The 19,040-nt window shown below is 31.5% G+C and overlaps 1 protein-coding gene across 1 annotated transcript in view; it reads right to left on the bottom strand.

The window, feature by feature from the left end:
• The window catches only part of CSMD3 (CUB and Sushi multiple domains 3), a 576,871-nt gene that overhangs the window by 194,601 nt on the left and 363,230 nt on the right, over positions 1-19,040 (bottom strand). The window contains exons 22-24 of the mRNA XM_005420686.3: positions 17,768-17,983; positions 16,987-17,175; positions 7,469-7,638 (exon numbers count right to left, since the gene is read on the bottom strand). Coding sequence (XP_005420743.1) covers positions 7,469-7,638; positions 16,987-17,175; positions 17,768-17,983 — 575 coding nt within the window. The remainder of the gene's footprint in view (positions 1-7,468; positions 7,639-16,986; positions 17,176-17,767; positions 17,984-19,040) is intronic.

Raw genomic sequence — 19,040 nt, forward strand, 5'->3', positions numbered from 1 at the left:
TCAGCTCAGGTTGTTTAGATCTCTTTCTCTTTAGATCTCTGTTTTCTCTTTCACTGTCAGTATTGTCATGCTGATCACAACCTATCAGCAAACACTTATAACGTGTATCTGCCTCTAGTCTGAGGTGGCAGAACAGAAAATCTCGCATATTCCCAATTTAGGCCTCTTAAATAAACGTGAGGTGGCTTTTTATCCTGTGAAGACAGGTTAAAATATAACTGTGAAGTAAAAGGAGACTAGGAAATAAATTTAACCACTGCTTCTGTAAGCTGACAGAGTATTGTAATCTATATGTAAATCACAGTACTGCATTTTTATTATTTATTTTTCTTCAAATGTTGTTATTTTCCATCTACCAGGATACTAAATATATAGAAAAATCTTCTAATAATTCTCAGTAAATTTCCCTACAAATCTGGTTGCTTTAAAACAGCACAGGTTGTTGTATTCCTGTAATTCCTAAAAAAACTTCCTATAATATAACTATAATTGCTCATCCAAATATTATTTCCTGTAGGATTTATTTAGTGACTTCTATAATAACTAAAACATTGATTGATGTGCTTTATGAAAAATTTCATTTGCAAATCAGTAAATTGACCAGTGAATAATTTTCCAATTACAATAAGGGGAAATTGTAAATCCTTATTAAAAGATACTGAATTGTCTGCAGTTCTAAATTCTATTTAATTCTATTAAGTTTGCATTTTTAGACAGGAGTCTTCATCAGAATGAAATCATAACAAATACACCAGCAATAGAAGTAAGACAAAAAGAAAATGTGAAGTATTATGATGCCTGTTCCCTATCTGTAAGAATGAGTTACACACCTAATTGCTATTTTCCAGAAATCCTCATGTCTCTAGTAATAAAAAAGACTTTATATTTAATGAAATGCTGAAATAAAACAAATAAGTGACTTCTAGATATGTGTAATGAGTGAATAATTGTACAGTAGTTTAAGATGCATGACATGACATGATTCCTTGGTTTTTAGTGACACAAGCAAATAAATTCCAAGCAAACTTAAATTTAAAAGCCAATTTCCTCATATGGACTAAAAGTAAGAAATCAGAAAAGAAGAAACAATTTTAATTAATGCATATCAACCAAGAAATAATTTCAATATATAAAGCAGTATTAAAATAGATGGTTTGTCTTTCAGAAAAAGAAAAAGCCCCAAAACTAATCCCAAAACAAGAGAACAAAACTAAAACCAACCCAAACCAAAACCAAACAAAAAAACCCCACCCAATCCAGGAAATTAAATCTGAAATGCATTTCGTTTTGTTTTAGCAACTGAAAGGAAAATACCCTTTTCAGGAGAATTACTGCTATCCAGCAGAGATATTAACATCATGACAGACTTAAACAAAACCCAACTTGAACCTTCTTATAATTAATAATAACACAGGATTCAGGATTTATTTTATTTTTAAGAGCTATGTAAGAGTAAACCATTTCCTACTATCTGTGTATCACTAATACTTAACCAAAGGAAGCTGGTAAGAAGTGATACCAACTATTTTCAATGTCTCACACAAACTTTGAATAAGCCATGTCATGAGACCAATTTTCTTCATGTTAGAATTTTCCCACACACACTTTATTGCCAATTTTGTTAGGTGTCCTACCACATTAAATCTTGCACATTAGTCCACTGACATCTCTCATTAATTAATATTCATTCTATTTCATGGGCTAACCAGCTGTCACACTGTATATTTTTAAACCTATATAATTTCTATGAAGGAACAGAATTTAAAGTATCTAACACTTCTGAAATTGATTCATTTGAGTAGGAGAAATGCATTTGGCTAAGGCAGGATTGTGATTCATCTGAACACTAAATTGAATTTTTTTTTCTTGTGTTTGCTGTCTTTCAGACATTAAAAGTGTCCCTCTTCCTAAGACACTGGGGTCTCCCTTAGGACAATAAATGAATGTATGTTTTGTAGTGTAACTCTCAACTTAGGTCACATTTTCATTTCCCTACTACATTTGATGTAATATGGAGAAAAAATGGAAACTTATAGAATAATTTAAATGATACCATTTAGCTTGCCCATAAAATGGTAGCAGACCCTTCTGAGAATTGCAGAACCAACGTTTTCTTCCTAACCTTGTTAAACTAGGTGGGAACTAATTATTTTGAAAGAGCTAGCAATTCAACTTCATCATTCTTTTGGAAGGCAATATTACATGTAAATTAAGGAAGTACAATTAGCTTTTTTTTAAAAATATGAATATACTTATAGGCCTTGCCAGTGCATCTAGATTTAAGTCACTTGGGTGCTAAAGATAAGTCCAAGAATAATCATAACAATATTATTCACTTGGATAAATTTTTCTTAAAGTCATCCTGTAACATTAATTCAAAGATAATTTATTTATGACTGGATAATGTTTGTTATGCCAGTAACAAACTATTCAGAAAACAGAGGTTCATCTTTATTAAGTATTTAATGATCTAATCTTTTAAATTATTAATTCATAAAGGAAAAAAAGGCACAGAAAATTGTCTTAATGTTCTTCATCACACAATAATATGTTCAAATGTTACAGGGAAGGATGCTAATAGTAAACACTCTACCTAAATATTTGAACTAATAGATGTTATATTCAATTTTTGAAGGAAGTGTTATTCACATTTGCAATTAGAGGGAAAATAAAACTTGCTAACCTCTTAAGTGGCTCCATTACCTCAAATTTTAAATGGAAATCAATGCCCTTTTTTCTGCTAATTTATTTAACTATATAAAATTTTAGTAAGGAAGTATCATAAGTGAACGTATAAAATTTGTGCATTTTAATCAAGTTATTTTTGACATTTTCCATTGAAACATAAAAGGCATATGGATATGAAGATCTGTTCCTTTATAGAGAAGAAATACCATAAAATCAGCAGCTCAGAACTGAGGCTGTCAGCGCCCTGTCAAATGTATATCATATGCGAATAGAAGCACTAATATAAAGACAGAAAAGGGTCCATATGTTTCGGGGGGTGAGGGGGTGGGGAGTTTGTCCCCAACATTTATTACCTTTTTCTCAGTCATATTCAGGATGATTTTGCTAAAAGTATAATTATTATAAACATGAAGATTCTTAAGAAACAAATCAACAAAAAGATCCAAATATCACATTCCTTCAAAGCGTTTGCCCAAACCCCTCAAAAACTGGATCATGTGCACACATTTAAAATCTGGCCCACAGAAGAGACAATAAACAAATGCAGTAAAACTGAATCCTCTGTATTTGGCAGGAGCACAGACAGTGCTGTGCCAAGCAGAGCCGAGGAGAGCCGAGTGCCAGTTCTGTTTGCTGACACGCTGTTACCTGCCTGTTGCTGCAGCGAGCGCTTCAGTAAAAGGAAAAAGAAAAAATGCTTTAGAATGCTATTAAAAATAATTCTTAAATCCATTTTTCCACACAGATGCAATATCACCTATCACATCATTTCTCATGCTACATAAAGCCAAGGACATAGTCTGCTCCAAAAGAGAAAAAAGATCATTTTCATAGTCAATGTTCCTGTCTCCTTTGTTTTAGGTTTACTCAATGAAATCTGTCTGCAGAATTTTTGGAGGTGGTTTGTTTTGTGGTATTGTTTTTTATTTAAACATTACCACAAAACTACCTATTAATTAGTACCATGCACAGGTACATTTTTATTTACGCTGAAATCTACTGAAAATATAGAAAACAATTATATTAGCCATGTCCAAGTTTCAATTTTAATAAAGGTACTTTTTTCCCTGTAAATTAAAAAGTATGTTAAAATACCCTTGATATAAAAGAAAATTTTCTACACTCAACAGATTTTCAACACAAATAACATGTTCACTACTATCAATGGACTATTCAGGGAAGCAGAACAATGATAACTCTGTTCTTTCTGTGTATATCTCAAGGACTTGCTTACAGCTAGCAGAGACTAGAGAGTTTACGAGCAAAATTGGGGGATGGAGATAAAAGCAGGGGAAGAAAACCCAGGTGGAAATATTTTCATACTTTGGAAAAAATACATTATTTATCCTTGCCTCCCACATAGGTAATTTACTCTAAAAATATTGAATTATGGAAATATAGTGCACAAACTCAATTATCTGTATAATTTCAAAGAAGGAAGCAAGTGTTACAGAGTTTCTGAGATTAATATTAAAGGGATTGGCATGCAGTGATTGTACAGATCCTAAATTCCTCATATGTCTTCATATAATTTTCATAAATATTAGAGCAATACATGGCACTTTCAAGAGCTGGTTATATCCCTACACACATGTACACACACAAAGAAGGCAGACATATTTATATATTTCTTACAGTTTCGAATCAAACCCAAACAAGAGCTACACCATTAATGTAAGTAGCCAGAGCAGTTACATTGAAAGGAGAACAGGAGAATTGAATACTAAATGAAGCAAATGAAAAACAAATTACATGCTCTGAAACCTCTGTTTTATACCAGTTCAGCACTGATAAATGGGAACTCCTCCTTCTCTGTCCCTGAAGCAATAGTAAGGGTGGTGATTTACTTGTGTTAAATATGCTGTTTCACTCTAAGGCTGCATTCCCAGTACAGATGTTTCATTGTTTCAATCACAGTGCTTGTCAGATATAAACATCATCCATGGTCAGTTAACCCACATGGCAAGCAGCAGATCTCATGGCTTCATTAAAGAACTTGTCAAAATTTTATTAGAATACTCAGTCTATTTAGACTTTGAATGGAATTTTAGCAGCATACCTCTAGTGATCTAAAAATCCTAGCTGCAATAAAAAGTAACACAAAGCACATTACTAACTTCCTTGGCAACATTTTCATCTCTAGCTTCTGATGAAAAGAGATGGATTATCCAAGCAAAGCTTGTCACTAAAAACCTGAGTTTTAACCATGAAATATTATGGAGTTGCTTCATTTGTGTTTAGGGGAAGGAAGACTGCTCTAGAAGCTGGTGTTTTAAGTATCTTGATTTTAAAATGGTGACTACTATAGCCTCCCTCTTTCACAGCTGACATGGATCTCTGTATTCACTATATTTCACTTGGCTGTTTTGAAGACAGGATTTTTTTTTAACTTAAGTTCCTTCCAGTTACAAAGTCATGATACCTATTAAAGGTTATATTTAAAGTAAAAGTAATGATATATATTTAAGGTTAAAAGCATTTGTTGGCTATTAATGATTCATTTAAAACTAAAATAGAACCCTAATGTTCTATTCCTGTAGCCAAAAGGTTATTCTCCACAATCAATCAGCAAAACAGTCAAATATTTCCTTTTTCAGAGTAGAATAGGATCATAGAAAGGGATCAACAGACAACTGCAGAACTGATTCTGGGAGAAAAGGTTTGGAATGTGTGACTGGCAATGTGCTCCCTGAAGAATTTTTCTTCATCAAATGAACACATAAAAAAAGAGAGTGATAGAATTAAGACAGTTTGTGAGAATTTCATCTAAGAAAGGAGGATGGAAAAGACAAGATGGGTTCTACAGATATTTCTTCCCACAATCGTAAAGGCTGAGTGCCTCTGCCTTGCTATGATGTCAGATAGACTGAAAAAAGTGATATTCATAATCAAGAATAACTCTTAGAGTTTGTTTTTGATTTTTTTAATAAGGAGGAACTTCAGCTCATTATAATTCAAGGCTACTGACTTGAAAAACAAACACTCTAATTACACAACACTAATTTCATTTAAAAAATACACCTGCAATATTTCTGCCACAATATTACACCTGCAAATATTTCTGCCACTGGCATTTACAGCTGAGTGCTGGCCTTCATCTATTTATAATTAATTTTGCATTGCTCTTAATTTCACATTAATTGAGTAGCATCATTAAAGAAGAATTTTCTTCTCTAAGTCTCTGAGTTAAGATTGTCTAGTTAAACTTAAACATCTGAAATACATATGGTTCAAATGGCTCTTGAAAAGTCATAAATTATTAGATCAGAAAAAGAAAAAACTTGAATTATTTTACTTTTAGATTAATTTCTATTTATCTAACTGTACACAACTGTATTTCCATTCCCTCAGTGGTATGTATTTTAAATTAAGATAATAGAGTTGAATGGTTTCAAGCTAAAAATCCTGAGAAAAACCCGTCCATATGCTTTTATTGGCTAACAGTTACTTGAACAACTGGTCTGATTGGTTCATTGGTCGGATTGAGGTATTTTTTTCCATCCTACTTACATTTTAATAAATACTAAACAGCTTTCAAATTAAATCTTTCAAAATTAATTAATGTAACACTTAAAGGGTATCCCACTTGGTTCTCAAATAAACAACAAATTTAATATCAAATAAACACACCTGTACATTCCAAGCATCTAGTACCTTTTGGTTAATTTTTCTTTGCTTCTGTTTTGCTTTGAGCATAGTATTTTTTTAAAACCATTTGATTTGCTTTTCTTTTTTGATGCACAATTTCATTTTACATTAGTGGTTTAGGTCTGCTTGTACTTTAGGTATAATTAGCCCATTTTGGAAATGCTTGTGTCTGACAACTGAAGACAGGAACCCCACCCTAATGCACAGATGGTTACAGTTAGATGAGATAAACCCCAGTATGAATCAGAGTTGTTTCTTAGGAATACACATTTTCATAATCCTTCTTACTTAATAAGTATAGGGTACTTACTACATACGTAATAAGAATATGGCAGAAAAACTTTTTATAATCAAACATGATTGGCATGGTACCTCTTGTTCCTTTGATTTCACAGAGGCAAATTTAATTAAATTGCATATTCTGAACAACTGGAAAGTTATTTAATCACAGATATCTTATTGTGTTGGCGTGCTATTGCAGACGGCATATGTGAAAAGAAACCCTGACCAACATCAGTTTTAAATTTGTAGATAGCTAAGTAATACATGTATCTGGAACTATATTTTTTGGAGTACAATAATAAAATCTATGAAAAAAAAAATCACTGTATAAAACTCTGGTAGGTTGTAATATCCTTCTTTCCATGTTGTTGTTTCTTTTTTCCATGCACACCAGATTAAAGTAATTTAAAGTGTAAAATTTATGTACAAAACGCAGTTTTTAGACTGTTAAATTAAAGTTATGGGTGTTGTGTTATGTCTTATTATGTTTAGATCGCAGCTCAAATTATGAAGATACTGTGGAAGAAAACAAATCCAAAGATGTTATTGATGAATATTTAACACTAAAAATACAATACCCATAACCATTAAGGCAACATTTGTTTCATTTTTTCAACCTCTTTTAATTATCTCTGGTCAGAAAAACATGTATTAAGAAACAGACTATGGGGGCACCTGAGGGTGCCTAATTTTTAGCTTCTTAAAAATGGAACCAGTTTAGAAAGTTATTTTGTAAAAGATGCTTTATATTCACTTACCTGGTACTGTACTATTGCAGATAGTGACAGAACCTCAGTGACGGGAGGTACTAGAAGTTGAGAAATAACAAATAAGTTACAGGATTACATACCTTAAGAACATCTCCTTGGGCTAAGTGAAATGTTCTGGCAGATATATTGATTCCTTTCCCTGCTTGCACCTGAATGCTATAAATACATTCATGGTTGTTTTCATAGTTAAGAGGATAATTGGGGGACAGTAAGATTCCTTCATTATTTGTTGTGGAGGCTCCACATTCAGCTGCAAATAAAAAAAATTAAGGTGTGTTTTAATAGAAGACATAAATATTTTAGTAATGGTGATAATGGTAATGTTAATGTAACCTAGATCAACATTAATAATGTTTATTAATATCTAAAATCCAGTTTTAAGTTCATGATCATGATAGTGATTGGAGGCTACAAGAATATTTCTAAATTGCAATACTTTAGTAAAAGTATGTCAAAAAACACTGAGAGTTAAAATCATATAAATTACACATTTCATAATCATATTGTTTTATTGGATCGTCCTTGAATTTTGTTGTATTTGTTTCAATTTCTCCAACACTAAAATTCATAAAGATGTGCAAATTAAGTGAAAGTAGAAGGATTCTATAAATTTATATGTGTATTTATTTATATATACACACATATGAATAAATATATATATATGTGTAGGTACATAAATTTTCACATAGATTAATGAAAAAAAGATTTTTTTTTGCTCTGGTATTTTTTTAACCAAGATAACCAACATAGTCAATGATGTAAATTACAGTAGTAAAATATTATGTTATAGCTACCAGATAAATATAGGAAAAAAAAATCAATAACAAGTAAATAAGATAAATATAAGTCTCAGGGAAAAAAAAATAATTTAATTATTTTCAAGTAATACAAGTTATTCGAGTTATTATTACAAGTTATTATTACTTGAATTACAAGTACTTCAAGTTATTATTTCAAGAAGTAAACCTTATAATCAAAGATTTTGGCAATTCATTTAATCACCCAAAAAAACCCTAGAAACATAAACACTTGTGGCAATGCTTCATTAGGCATTATAAACTAACTTTCATTTCCTATCATATATTGGACTATATACATAATTTTAATTAAGTAATTTTTAGCATTTATTTACCACATATTTTAAATAGACACTGAAAAACTATTACAATTCTTTGCTTCCTTTTTTATTTAATATGGATATGTGGCCATTAGAGTGCAAGTACAGGAGTATTTCCTGTCTTTTTAACAGATTTAGATTAATTTTGAATTTAACTGTGACATTAAATTTTCTGGGTTTATGTTTGTTTTCAAGATTATTTCAGTTGTCACTTATTTTACCCTCATGAGAATGCATCTCATTTATTTTAACCTGGGAATTTAACTGATTTAAAATTTCACAGAATAAGTAATGTTCTGTTATAATATTAATTATATTATAACATTAATAATCTTATATTATAACACTATTTATAATCTTAATGTTTTAGAAGATGTTTAGGCAAACTATGGTGTGTATTTTAAAAGCTTTTATTTGTTATTAACATTTTTATAATTTCCACCCCAGACTTGTTTGAGTAACATTCAGGATATTAAATATATATTTTGTACATGAAATTAAAAGACAGCAATGACCAAAAAAACCCCAACTTGATAAACTACCCTTTGTTTATGCAGCTGAAGCAGACATTGCACAGAAATCCAAATCAGGCACAGATCAAAGAACAAATGCTTGATGACTACATCTCATTCAACAATATAGAACAAGTACCCAAATAATTCAGGTGACATTATTTTGTCCTGGAACAGCGGGATACACCCAATCTAGGCAGAAGTGGAAAACCTATTCCACATGATCACAGCTATCCTTTTATTGCACTCTCAAATAAATGGGTATTTCCTATTTCAAAGATGCATAGGTCACTTTGAATTACAACAGAAAGTAGTAAGATGATTGTAATTTCAAGATTGTGAGATCTCTTTTCATAATCTAGAGGGATATAAAAGCCAAAAGGCACAAGGTAATTATGGTATTAAGTTGATCCAACAACTCTGGGCTATTTCAGAACTGTAATTCAAAGCAATTTTTTAAAATCTGAACACAGCAGTAAGCTAACCGTTAAGACAATTTCAACTGGTGTTTTACAATCATGCTAAGCTAACTGTTAAGACAATTTCAACTAGTATTTTACAATCATGGTAAGTTTTCTGTTAAGAAGAAGGATGCAATCACGTCATTGTGTTTCATGTCATCGTATTTATCAATATGATTTTCTGAATTTAGAGAGAGAATATTGTGTTCCAAGTTGTGGATGTCCCATCCCTGGAAGTGTCCAAATTCAGGTTGAATGGGGCTTGAGCAACATGACTGATTATAAAATGTTCCTGCCTATGGCAAATGGATGTACCTCATGATCTTCAAAGGTTCCTTCCAACCCAAACCATTCTGTGATTCTTTGTATCTTGTGTTAGCAGACAAGAAAGCTAGTTAATAAACACAGTGCCAAAACCACAGTATAATAGAATTTCTCCCATAGCATCATCACAGTTCCATGGAGGCACACAGTCCTCCAGTTGCTTCTTTTGTACACTTCTCAGCAGAATTCTGACAAAATCAACAGCTAGTTCCTGGCTTCTCTCTTTGCCTCCTGTCAGTGCAAATTATGGCTTAAAAACCACAACAGAACAACTGACCACAAAGCATCAAACACATGCTCAGACAAAAACAGGAGTTAGGACTATATTTTGGAACAAGTGCTAAATCAAACTGGGAAGGTCCACAATTAATATTGCAAGACATTCCAAACTGCATCAAAGAGAGTTCTATGTGAGAATCTCCAGTCCTATCTATAAACATATTATATTGCTTAAAATCACATGGAGTTTCATGGGACTTACAGTTTCTTTCTATTCTCTGATATTAATACTGAAGGAAAGATAAAAAAGACCATAATAATTATATTTGCATTTAAGTGCTGAGTAAAAAAGTCTCCAGAAAAAGTAATGCCAATGGAGTTCTTAAGTTTAAAAAAATCCAAACATTAAACACATGTAATTTTTTCAAAGTGTTTGGAAAATAATTTTAACAGGCATTACAGTGAATGAAAGTTAAAAAGAAACTTAAGAGGCAAACCAGGGTGAAATTAAAGGAATATGTGTAAACAGCGAAACATAGAAAAGAGGTGACAGTATTTCAAAAGTAAAGGAAAAATTACAGTGGATCAGAGAGTCTGTAACTATTCTTTAAATCATACGTAGAGCTGTTATCAGAATTTACAAATCTTTGGTTCCTGCATTTATGTTTCATTTTAGTAATACTCCCTGTTCAACAGAGATAAAAATCAGGCTGCTTTATTAATAATGTTTTGTGTTTTTAAAAAAATTCTACTTGTTTCTGCTGAAACTTGGAACCTGCCTTCCACACTTTTCTTGTACGAAGAAAAATAGGAAAAATAGTCCGCATCCAGATATATTTTCACAAAGACTTTAATTCAGCCTAATATAAAGTAGAAGGATGTAACAGTAAGTAAATTACTGAAGTCAATTACTGTTTCCAGACTGTGACAGAAATAATAGATTCATTTAGTATTAGAAAGGAAAATAAACAAAAAAATCAAAAGAAAAGTAATGAAAAATAAAAACTTCTATAACAAGATAATTGCAGTAACAGATTGTGATGCTTTTGGTTATGAATGTGTGTTCATTGCACCTTTCCATAACAAGACAGATGAATTTTATTAATGCGTTTAAATTTTGTAAGCAGGTGAAATGTCACTGTGATTGTAACCAAGGAATGAAATGCACCTATTTGAGTAACTCAACCATTTGAACTCAATTCTTCAATGAATTGAAGATTAAAATTCTTGCCATAAATAATTATGAATCAAAAACACACTATGTGCTCCTACAGATCAAAATTCAGAGAGAGGGAAATTGTTTTTTCAATACAATCCTTTAGAATCAAAAGATAAGAGCTACATCTAGGAGTCCTGTGTTTTGAAAAGATGGTATCTCTTGGTTAGGAGGCTGCGTATTGCAACAGCTTGACTGGGCAAGTAAGCAGAAGCATTCCAAAAAGGATTTTATCTTTATACAGCTTTGCACTAGATTGTAAATGAACAGTTACTTCAGAAACTGTATCTAAATTCAGTGCTCAACAAAGGGTTTCTTTTGAAGCCGTTTGTCTTCAGACGTTCTATCTCTTCAACTGAAGGCTGGCAGAAACAAGAAAATAATTTCTTGTCAAAACATAGCAGTAAAAGAGATGGTAGCACAAAAATTCTGAAAGGATTAAGTTGTTGCTAAAGTTTTCTTTTTCTGAATAGCATGACTCATAAGGTTATCACAAGTCTTCCAGGCAGTTTTTATATTCTGACAGGTTAAATACAGGTTAAATGCTGATGAAAAAAGTAAAAAGAACATCATCTTCTTCAATCAGTAAGAGTTATGGGGTTTCCTTTTATTTTACATTGTTCCAAAATACAGGACTTCCTTTCATATAGACAAAAATGATTAAGAGAAATTTCTTATTATGGATCTGCAGTAGAGGTTATCTACTTCCTATTTGATCTGAACATCAAAAGATTCATGCAGCTGTTTGTGTATTAAACTTATTTTTAATATACTTTGGCTGGTTTATGACTACATTATTTATCTTATAATGAAAGATAGTATTTCCAGATCTGGGAAGATCCTGTATTTATGACCCAAAAATAATTTTACTAAAAGATATTTCTACATCAATGGCCAAATGGCCAATGGCCAAATACAAAACTTTCTTGGAAAGACTTACATTATTAATGTTATTTTTCATAACTGATCCCTCTGGCTGACAAGAATGGGTAGGAGTCCCATATACATGAAATAATACGCTCCTGCATTGCAATCAATCAAAGGAGGATGAAGAAATAGCATGACAGATGAGCTTTTGAATTAATGTTAACAAGGCAAATTGTATTAAAACCCCCACATTATATATTAGAAGAATTTAAACTACCAATGCGCATGATTTTCCTTTAAACTAATTTAATATTCCAATAAAAAACCCCAACACTAACAAAAATATCCCAAAAACATAAACAACCAAACAAAATCCTCCACAAAATAACTCAGGAAGTGCTGGAACTGTTGTAACTTAGTAAAAATTTCCACATGGGGAAGAGGAACAGTTAAAACTTGATACAAAACCTAAAAATACATAAGAAATATTAAAAAATGTCTTGTCACATCATAATGCTATTATACTAACATATGGTGAGACCTCAAGGACTGTGTTTTGCTTTTTACAGGACTCCAATCCCTGAAGAAAATAATAGACATATAACATTTTCACACCCAACAGAAGAAATATTTAAGGGAATAAAATTACTTCTGATGAACAGAAGAAAGTTTAGGATTCATTTGTTCTGAGATGAATCAATGACATTTACAACTGGATATCACTATCCTTAAACACAGAATTCATGCTGCCCAAACATTCCATGTATTAAAAGAAATCTCAAAACTAGCAAAAGAACATATTTTTTGAAGCAAAATATATTAAAAGCAATCTTTATCTTGAATGTTTTGTATGCACAGAAATGGATAGAGCTATGCAGATGGCGTAAGATTAATAGAACATAGAATAAGATACACAGAGGGTAACTAATGATTCTCCTGCTAATAAGGGAAATTACTACAGATTTATCTGTGGTAGCACTTTCCCTTCCTTGGTTCCATATTTATGCATATCCAGTCAATGCTGAAGTCATTTTTTCTTTCATACAATACAACCTTCAAACATTTCTGAAATGTCTGTTCTCAGTGTTCTTTGAAAAGCACTTTAACTAAAGCTTGGCAAAGAAGCTGCATCACTGAACACCTTGGCAAAAAAATCTCTGATGGAAAAAAAATCATGTAGGACATTATCTGAAAACTATGCAACATGACAGAAATTACTGAGTTTGCTTGTAGATATTTTATGTCTTTTTGTCTGCTTTTTATAATTTCAAGGGGCATAGTTCCTTGGAAATCTGTAAGTCTAGAATTAGAGACTGTTTAGGACCTACTGAGAAGAATAAACAGAAAAAGTGAAAGTAGCACAGGAGAAAAAAGTTTTAGCATCAATATCTTCCAGTGAAGGTTTAGGAGTATGGAGAGAAACTGTATGGCCTGAAGAAAGCCAAAGTAAAAGACTTGACACAGCTGGGAAGCTATGAAGACACAGATTATTTTACATAGACATAGAAACAATTAGGGTCTATAAATTCAAACATGACAGTTATAATGAAAGGTAATACAATTTGGGTTTTGACAGCCTTACAAGGAATGAAAAAACAACCTGGAAAAGGCCAGGTGAAAGGGAAAAAAAAGACATAAGAAATCCTGCTATAATAGAAACAACTTTCCATATTTTACTGAGAAGAAAAGCAATTCTAAGAAAGAAATATGTCTGCTGAATTTGAACACTGTATTTGGTTATCACTTGAGTACAGCATAAAAATAAATCATGAAACTAAGAAACAATAGTGTTCTAAAAGATCTTTAATAATCTTCATTCCACTATTGATGATAAGAAAAGTTTAATTTTATCTCTGTCATTATTTTTCCCTTTAAAGCAATAATAATTGCTCTTGTTTGTTCCTATCTTTAACATAGTTACGGGAAAATTCTTGTAAGCTACCTATGGCATTGAAAATTAAAAGAGAACTAGGCAAAAATGTCTGAGTTCCAAATGCATCAGAACATTTCAGAGGCACTACAACCCTATCAAAGCAGCTCCATATTCACAAACTTGAGATGATTTCTCTGCTCTGTATTACAAGCTGGAGACAAACCACTAGCATACTGGAGCAAAATGTTCATTCCTTAGGCCACCCAGAGCTTAGATTTTGCTTCTTACAAAGTCAAAAGTGAACATGCATTGACACTTGCTGTAGGATTTTTTTTTTTTACAAATATATTACTTAGACTCAAAAGGAGATATCTTTTTCACTGTCCTTGGAAAAGTTCAAAAAAACCAATATAAAGATTATGGATATTTTCTGTCATCATTAGATACATCCATTTATTAACAGCTTGTTCAGTTGGCTGTGTGGCAGTTGCTTTGTAGCAACTCATACAGAGTGTTTTAGTTTTGTTATCCAAGACAGAGTAGATAACACACCAAAGTTTCAGCTACCATTGAACTATGCTTGCCCCGACTACAGACAGCTACTCCAAGAAGTGCTGCATCATATGGTAAACAGAAAAATGGAGAACCTTTAATCTTCTTTTCAAAAATTCTTATAAAAATTGTTTCAGAGCAACATCAAGCCCTACTGAATTGAGATAATATCATCATTTGAGAAATTCAGCCTTAAAAATTCAGTAAAAATATATTTGTTTGCTATTTCAACATTAATAATAATTAATGTTTAAGTAATAATTCCAAACAATTTAAAAATAATTAAATAATTTAATAATTAATAATTAATTTAATAATTCCTACTTGCAGAATTTCATTTATCAGCAATTCCTAATTTAAAAACAATTAATAATTATTTAATTATTAATACTTTAGCAATAAGAATTCCTAATTTCAAAATTTAATGACTTATTAATAATGAAGAATTCGTAATGTAAGTATTCTTAATTTCAAAATTTCATTTCTTAAGTCTTAAGTCACAATTTTTTTTAAAAGGCTATTTTTACAGATTGAATAATAACATTCATTAATAAATTACAAGCACTTATCTTCTAAATAAGAAAAGGAAAGACAGCTGCTAATTTTATGGCAAATTATTTGAGAATTGATTATGACTGACTACTCTGTTTCAAAACCCAACACATTAGCTTTTGTTGTATCCAGAGAGGGATGCTTAGCCTTCCACCAAAATTCTACCTTATCTGTCTTCCTTGCATTTTATTCTTGAGTTGACAATCTCAAGTTGAACACAAATATTATGAGCAGTGGTTACTCCCAAATGATGTTGCATGCATGTGAAAGTGCACATTGCATCAGAAGCATTCTCTCATTAATCATTTTGACAAAAAATGCCAAACGTGAGCAACAGTACCAATACATAAATTTTGAGTCCAATATAAGTGGTTGACAGGAATTTCTGCTCTTGTCGTGTTTGAATTTCATTATTATGACACATAAATTAAGCACAAGACTGACAAAGACTGGATATTTAAGGAGAGAAAATGGCTAAATAAGCTGTTCTAGTTGAGACTATTTTTTATTTCCAAAAGTAAGGAGAAAACATGTTGACTAGAAAATAATTTATTCCTTCTATTACAGCTTTTCTCTTTTCCTCCAACACGTAGACATAAACATTATTTTTCTCTCATGAAAACTGTATAGAAATTTTTTAAATTTATGCTGCTGTGATTATTTTTGCTGATAATTTACTAATTCATTTTTATTAACCCTTCCTGAAATTTATTACTGAAATTTAACCTATCTTGTTGACTGTGCACACATTCATTATTATTCTTATTGTAAAAAATTCATCAACCTTAACACAAAAAGAACTTTTTTTCATCCATTGCTCTGACTCAGCATTTAAACCATCTCTTCTATAGGTACATGTATAAATGTTGCTAATGCATAAACTAAATTCATAAATTAAAAAAAAATTATAAACTAAATTCATAATTTTCCTCATACTGAGGTAAAGGAAATGGTATGGGAGTGGTTTGAACCTAAAAATGTTGATACAGTAACTAAAAACAAATAAGAGGAAACACATAATCAATCCATAGTTACTATGCAATCAACATCGGAAAGACATTTATGTTTAACTAACATTTAGTATGAAAAATACTTTAAATGCACACTGATAAAGATGTTTGCATGTATAAACCTTTCCATATAGTACCTAAATTTCAGCAATATATATCCTTAAATAAAAATAATGCAGACACTTAAGCAACTCTCCTACTTTTTAGAGACCTTATTGTTTTAACAGTTCTCAACAGAACTGTAAACCAAATAATTTAGGAAGCATTCAGCTCAATCAACATTCTTTAGCCATTTATAACTAAATTTCTAGTCAAATCTACATATGAAGGCTACCTCTACAGTGAGTGGAGAATGTTAGGTAGGAATCATCAGAAAGTGTTTCTTAATTATCTTAGCTATCATTTAAAAACCAGAATAACTGTTCTAAGGATATTCAGAGGATATGGTTCTTACATAGAATGTCCAGGTTGACTGTACTCCTAAAAATTGACCTAGTTTTGTGAAACAAATCTGGTCTAAGTGATCTAGCTACAATTTTATAATACAGGTATCACTTGGAAGCTTGCATTGACAAAAAAAAATCAATTACCTGACATCTGAACTGGTAAATGCTGATTTAAATTTATACCCAGTTTTCCTAACCTATTAATCCAAATAAGAGGAGTAAGCATTGTGCCCTCAATTTGAATTGCTTTCAAGTATAGACTATGAAGTCTGCTTATAGTTATAATACTAAATATATAAAAAAAAGGTTAAAAAATTGACTAAGGAGATATGGAGAATATGAGAGTACATTAAAAAGAGGTGTATTACCATGCTTTTCCATGCTCTAAATCTGCAAGTCCATGGACAATGACTACACATACAAGCAAATGAAAGCAGCTGACCACGTACCCACACACCTTGGCAGAGGTGCACTCCATACTCGTCGTCCACCACCAAGACAAATAACCTCTGAAGCTCCTTCTAAACGATATCCAGATGAACAGGAGAATGTCAGAATATCTCCAACGCCAAAATTAAATCCTATTCTGCTACCAAATTGTGGGATCCCAGGATCTTCACAAGGTTCAAGATTATACTCTGCAAACAAGAGCAAGTCAGCTTTTATGAGAACATCTTCTTTACAAGTCACATATGTAATCTTGCAGTCTAGTAATTTCTGTATATTTCCACCTGAATATCAATACAGGCATCAGGTTTTAAAACAAAATTATTGTGTGAATGTTAAATTGATAATTAGATTATGTTGAAAGCAAGGCAAATAATACATTAACAATGTTTTAAGGATGCATGACGCAACATGATTTATCATTCTTATAAGAGCCATAAATAACTCCAGTAAATAAAACAAATTTAAAAAATGGCATAACAAAAACTAAATAGTTGACACTTCAGCTCATCTGGAATTTCAGTAACTGAAATTAGACTAGTTCTCTTTCCTCCCCTCACTTGATAATATGTCTTACAGTTTACTGCCGTCTTATTCATCATATAGCACAGAGGTTCACTTGCTTTTAAGTTATTGTGCTTAGGAAAAAAATTATATAATATCATTTTTCAGTATATATATTCATCAAGATAATTTAAATTATTTTTTTCTTTATACAGCATGCAGAAAAAAACACCAAATAACAACTTTTTCAGGAGCCAGATATTACAGGTATTTTCTTACCAGAGAAAGAAATATTAAATCCTTCATATGATATTGAAAAATCTGAAATAAACCGCAACTGAGCTCTGAAATTTCCATAGAGACCAGCATTGATTGGTGAAGGAAGCTCTGAGCCGGTCAGACGTGCCAATGGCTGTGTGAAACTGCCATTCTCTGTTATTAGTAAGTAGTCATGATGATCCTCCAAATGAAATGTGTAGAAGGTGAATTGTACACCTATCAGAAAAAGTAGAATTAGATCTACATGTCACCCTATTAACATCCATGTAACTAAGCCAATGTTAAAATTCATGCATCACATTATGAATAATAATTTGGAAAATTAAGATAATAAAATTTTTCTAAAAATTACTATCTGTCTTGATTTTGGAATTAAAAAATCTTTGCAATAGGTTTTGTTTTGACACCATATTTACCTTTTGCCTCTAGCTGCAAAATATGGATATCTGATTTATAGAACTTAAAGTTAGATGCTTTCATTTTTGTGTAAAATCCAATGACACACTATGATATTCAAAACTACAATTAATTGCAGAATAAAAAAAGTAAACCTTATTTCTTACAATCACCAGTATCCTTGAGTAGCACCAGTGAAAGAAAAGATTATAAAATATATGATATTAAATTCTAATGACACATCAGTAGCATCACCAATTCCTCCCAAAAAACGGGAGGTCTCTCAATAAGATGTGACATACATCAACAGTACAATTTTTTTGCCAATCATCATATATAAATCACACATGTAGAAAGGAAAATATCTCCTGGAACACAGTAGCAATAAAAAGACTTAAAGTTCAAGACAGACAATTAAATCACTTCAGCATTTTTAACTAAGAGTTAGAGCATGATCTTTCGGTAGAATGCACAGAAAAACCAAGAAAAATAAACAGAAGAATCCATTAGCTAGCTTAAGTGATTCGGGATACCACTAATGTAATGTTATTTTCAGTTTTATCATGTAAGTTATAAACCAATGATTCAGGCTCTTCAAACATATCTGATGATGCAATACTTAGGATGATCCATACATATGATTGCAGATTAACATAGCAGATGAATAGTAATGACCTCTGGATACTCTCTGGGCCAACAGATTTTTAATAGTAAACATAATTTAATCAAAAAGCAAAGAAATAGTTCCCCTTCCTACAGACCCAACACTGCACCACTCGCCCTACCCCTGCCACCACCTGCCCCAAATTTCCCAAACAGGGTAATAAAATCCAAGCTAGATATACTCTGCTTGACTAAGCTGTCTAAATAAAGAAAT

Source organism: Geospiza fortis, unplaced genomic scaffold, assembly GCF_000277835.1.
Source record: "Geospiza fortis unplaced genomic scaffold, GeoFor_1.0 scaffold111, whole genome shotgun sequence".
In the NCBI taxonomy this organism is placed as follows: domain Eukaryota; kingdom Metazoa; phylum Chordata; class Aves; order Passeriformes; family Thraupidae; genus Geospiza; species Geospiza fortis.